Source organism: Populus euphratica, unplaced genomic scaffold (assembly GCF_000495115.2).
Source record: "Populus euphratica unplaced genomic scaffold, PopEup_1.0 scaffold3330.1, whole genome shotgun sequence".
Taxonomy (NCBI): Eukaryota; Viridiplantae; Streptophyta; class Magnoliopsida; order Malpighiales; family Salicaceae; genus Populus; species Populus euphratica.
Genome location: NW_011503154.1, coordinates 1 through 4,571, shown reverse-complemented (window position 1 = coordinate 4,571; position 4,571 = coordinate 1). Strand labels below are relative to the sequence as shown.

At 28.1% G+C, this 4,571-nt stretch overlaps 1 protein-coding gene across 1 annotated transcript in view; it reads right to left on the bottom strand.

Annotated features, from left to right (window-relative positions):
- LOC105119671 (cellulose synthase-like protein H1) overlaps positions 1–4,524 on the bottom strand; it is a gene marked incomplete at both ends in the record, with an annotated part of 11,253 nt that extends 6,729 nt beyond the window's left edge. The window contains 7 exons of the mRNA XM_011017835.1: positions 5–86; positions 215–396; positions 2,542–2,677; positions 2,796–3,008; positions 3,162–3,281; positions 3,482–3,607; positions 4,204–4,524. Of these exons, the coding sequence (XP_011016137.1) occupies positions 5–86; positions 215–396; positions 2,542–2,677; positions 2,796–3,008; positions 3,162–3,281; positions 3,482–3,607; positions 4,204–4,524 (1,180 nt within the window). The remainder of the gene's footprint in view (positions 1–4; positions 87–214; positions 397–2,541; positions 2,678–2,795; positions 3,009–3,161; positions 3,282–3,481; positions 3,608–4,203) is intronic.
- Between the last annotated feature and the right edge of the window lie 47 nt (positions 4,525–4,571).

The window sequence follows — 4,571 nt, the reverse complement described above, 5'->3', positions numbered from 1 at the left end:
GAGCAGAGAACGGACCTCCATCCCCTAGCTTGGATCATTAATCCAGTGAGGATGTCTTCTGTTGCGGATCCATATTGCCAACCCACCTGAGATAAAACTCGCCACCAATACCAGTCAATCATTATAAATTATGGGGAGGGGAAGAAAGCTTTTCTAAGCATGAAAAATGATACAAGTTTAGCAATTAAACCCTTCGATTTTTGTTCCCACTAACCTCTATGCCCCAGCTAGTACCGTACTCGTAGCCACAACCAGCAACCTGGTGTGCTGCCTCAACTAAGGTTGGAAGATTTTTAGGACTAATATTTTCCTTCCCTTGTAGTGCATGAGCAGCTGATCTGATAAACTCCTTTGAATCGCCAAATATCCTTAGCTGCTCCTTGTATGATAAACCACCTTGTTCATAAAAGAAGAAGAAAGGGTGTGATCGATCGATAATAGTTGCAAGAGAAGAGAAGGAATAATTGCTATATAACAAGTACGAGTTGGTATGACTGCACGCTGCATGATTATAAAATAAAAATAAGTGATAATGTTATAATTACGAAGTAATGCTAGATAAATAATTAAAATTAAAAATAAGATGGAAGTAATATTTTATAACAAAAAAATTATATAAGTGGTTACAAATTTAGAGACTAAATAAAATATTTTGTAATAATTTATAGTGTTCTGTGAGAAAATATATAGTATTTTCACTATATAATTTAACTTTTTTATTAATAAAAAATAAAAAAAATATTACAGTTAATTTCTTTACCAACTTAATATTACAAAAACTACCAAAAATAATTTTGCATGGAAAAAAACCCACGAGGAAAAATATTATAGTAATTTATAATGTTTTGTGAGGAAAACTAATAAAATAAAAAATTATTTAGAGAAATATTATAGCAATTCACAATGTTTTGTGAGAAAAAACTACAATACTTTCTTCATATGATTTAGTTTTATTCTAATTATAATTTTTAACCAACTTCATATTCAAAAAATTAACAAATATAATTTTAAAAAGTTATAAAAAAATAATATGGAAAAACATTACAATAATTCACAGTTTTTTTAAAAAAAATCATAAAATGACAAAGATAAAATCATAAGAAACTGTATCAATCCACAATGGCTAAGTTTTTCCTCACATATTCACATGACAAAGATAATTTTAAAAAAATCATAAGAAAAAAAACATGTGGAGAGACATTGTAAAAATCCACAATGTTTTGTGAGGAAAGTTATAGTTTTTTCTCCACATGATTAAACTTTATTACAAAATTAAATTCTAACCAATTCAATATAAATAAAATCAATAAAGATAATTTTAGAAAAAATATATTCCAAAAAAAATTCAAAAGAAATTGAAAAAAACCATGTAAGGAAAAATTATATCGATCCATAGTGATTTGTGAGGAAAAACTTGTATTTACTTGTAATTGCAATTCTTAATCAGCGTAATATTTAAAAAATAAAATTAACCAAGATAATTTTAGGGAAAAACATAACAAAACAAAAAAATCATATGGAAAAAAAATATTATAGCAATCTACAATATTTTGCAAGGAAATTTAAAGTACTTTTCTCACATATTATAACTATAATTTTTAATTAGCTCAATATTTAAAAATAAAATAAAAAATCACAAAAAACAATAAAAAAATCATGTAGAGAAACATTATATGGAAAACACTACAGTAATTCATAATATTTAAAAAAATTATAAAATAAAATTTTTAACCAGCTTAATATTTAAAAAGTAAAATCAACAAAAAAATTTTTGAAAAAAATAATAAATAAAAAAAGAAGAAAATTAGAAAAAAAAGGAAAATTAAACAAAATAAAGGGAAAAGGGAAAAAATGAAAAATTGTAAAAATAGGGAATGAAAAAAAAAGAAAAGAGGATGAATGCATTGTCGGCAGGGCATTTGGATGTGGATAAATTTTTGAAAAAACATATTACAAAAAAATACAAAAAGAATTGGATAAAAAACATATGAAAAAAATTGTATCAATCCATAAAGTTCTGTGAAGAAAAACTTATATTTACTTTTAATTGCAATTCTTAACTAATTTAATATTTAAAAAATAAAATTAATCAAAATAATTTTAGAAAAAAAAACATAACAAAATAGAAAAAATCATATATGAAAAAACATTATAGCAATCTGCAGTAATTATAAGGAAAGTTATAGCATTTTTCTTACATATTGTAACTGTAATTTTTAACCAGCTCTATATTAAAAAATAAAATTTAAAAAAATCATAAAAACAACAAAAAAATCATACGAAAAAACACTATATGGAAAAATACTGTAACAATTCACAATATTTTAAAGGAGAAAAATTATAAAACAAAAATTTTAAACAGCTTAATATTTAAAAAGTAAAATCAACAAAAAATTTTTTTACAAAAAAATAGGAATGTTGAAAAAAAATAAATTAAAAGAACAATATAAAAAAAATACAACATAAATTACTATTATAATTCACAGCATTTTAGATATAAAAACAGTAATTTCCCGCATGGATGTATGTGTGCATAATTACCATGAACTGGAGTGAGCCGTTTCGCTTGATTTCCGATGTCATCGGGACATGAACCATAAATGACTTTTCTTCTGTGAAAACATCCTGTTCCTTCATAAAAAGGACCTTGAATCCCAGCTACTCCATTCCCCATGTACTAACCAGTTCACACATTCAAAGCCAATTAATAACCAATATATATTACTCTTCTTCGCATCGTTGAGAGAGAGTTTCTGCAACTTTTTATGTATAGATAGGATTTTGGACGCCCTTACTTTGTGTTCAACCACGAACTGGTTCCCAAATGGATCATCCTTGAGTCCATCATAGAAACATTGAGGACACTGAACAAACCCGCTTTCTCTTTCATCATTGGAACCGAGTAACAGACACATCGCATGCAGAAAAATCTGTGGATTGTTGACAAACATGTCGCAGTCCACGTTCAACATGAATGGAGCATTTGTTATCAATCCAGAGACTCTGGTCTGTTCATCATGAAAAAACAAACAAACAAATAAATAAATCCTGGCCATAACGGCGGGTTAATTAACAAGTATAGGCTGGGATATAAGTTCAAGATGTGGACTGCCAGTACACTGAATGCAAGAACTGTGATTTTGAAAAGAAAAAAAACTTACTAAGACGTTCATGGCACCTGCTTTATAGCGATGTGGATGCTCTGGCCTCTTCTCTCTTGATACGTAAATTAAATGCGGCAATGCTTCTGAAAGTCCAGCATCATTCTGGTCCCTTATAACCTACAAGAAATTTGTCTAAAATTAGCAGGGATTGCACGTTCAAGATCTGAGAAACTTAATAAAAAAAAAGAAGCAAAAATTACCATGCAAAAGAGCATCATATGTATATATATATATAAAAAGAAAGCACCTAAAAACAAAATAATAATAGCAGTAGTGATAACCATCATGAATCAACATATGCCTTGTAATGCGTGAACCTTGATAATAGTCGGATGGTTTTTGCGCTCCATATTCGAGAAGACGGCAAAATCACCGATTAGATCCCACTCCATGGATTTTTCGACTGCATCTTTGATTTTGGAGGCAAGCTCCTCATACCCATCCTACCAAGCATGAAAACAAAACATTTTCGTACCATTTGTAGTTAGTCCAACCACTTCAATTTTGTTCTATTATCTTATATATATATATATATATTACACCCTCAAGAATTTCTAAATGGCATTCCTAGGTGCAATGCATATTAACATTAAGCTATATACAGAAATTAATTATATTAATTTTGATATAATTATTGTATTTATTTTGATATACACGACATTTTTATTCCCTAAAACATTCATGTCATCTCTACTTCGGTACACTTTTTAATTTGTAAATAAAACTTTACTTTGTTTGTAGTTATTTTTTAAATAATTTTTTATTAAAATATATATTTATGATTTTTTTTTTTAAAAAATTATTTTTAATATTAGTATATTAAAATAATTTAATAATATTAAAAATATATTAATTTAAAATGAATAAATAAATAAAATAAAATTTAATTTTTTTTAAAACGTTTTAGATATGATAAAGTTATGCTCGGTGGTGGCGTTTCAGATATGATAAAGTTATGCTCGGTGGTGGTGGGTACTCTAGCAAAGAGAGAAACAAATACTGAGAGATAAGATTAATTAATTCCCAAGTCCAAAACTACCTTCATCTTGTTGTATTCTTGCTGGAATTCCAAGGAATTACAACTGCCGGTTAAAATGAGCTCACTAGAAAAGTATCTGAATGGAGCTCTAGTTTGAATGTTATACTTCTTGCAAAATGGAACCCAAATCTTAGCAAACTTGGATGCTTCAACAAGAGAATAGTAGGTTATAGGGGAGCAACCATCATCCGATACATAGCAAGCTAGTTTATCTGCTGGATAGTCAACTGCCAATAAGGATATGACTGTGTTTACAGTGAGTATTGACGGTTCAAGCACCGGGTCTGCGCTTGTCACAAACATATCCACAGGAGGAAGATCCTGTGCACTAGTAAATTTTCAAAGAGAAACAAAATGGCAGCAATATA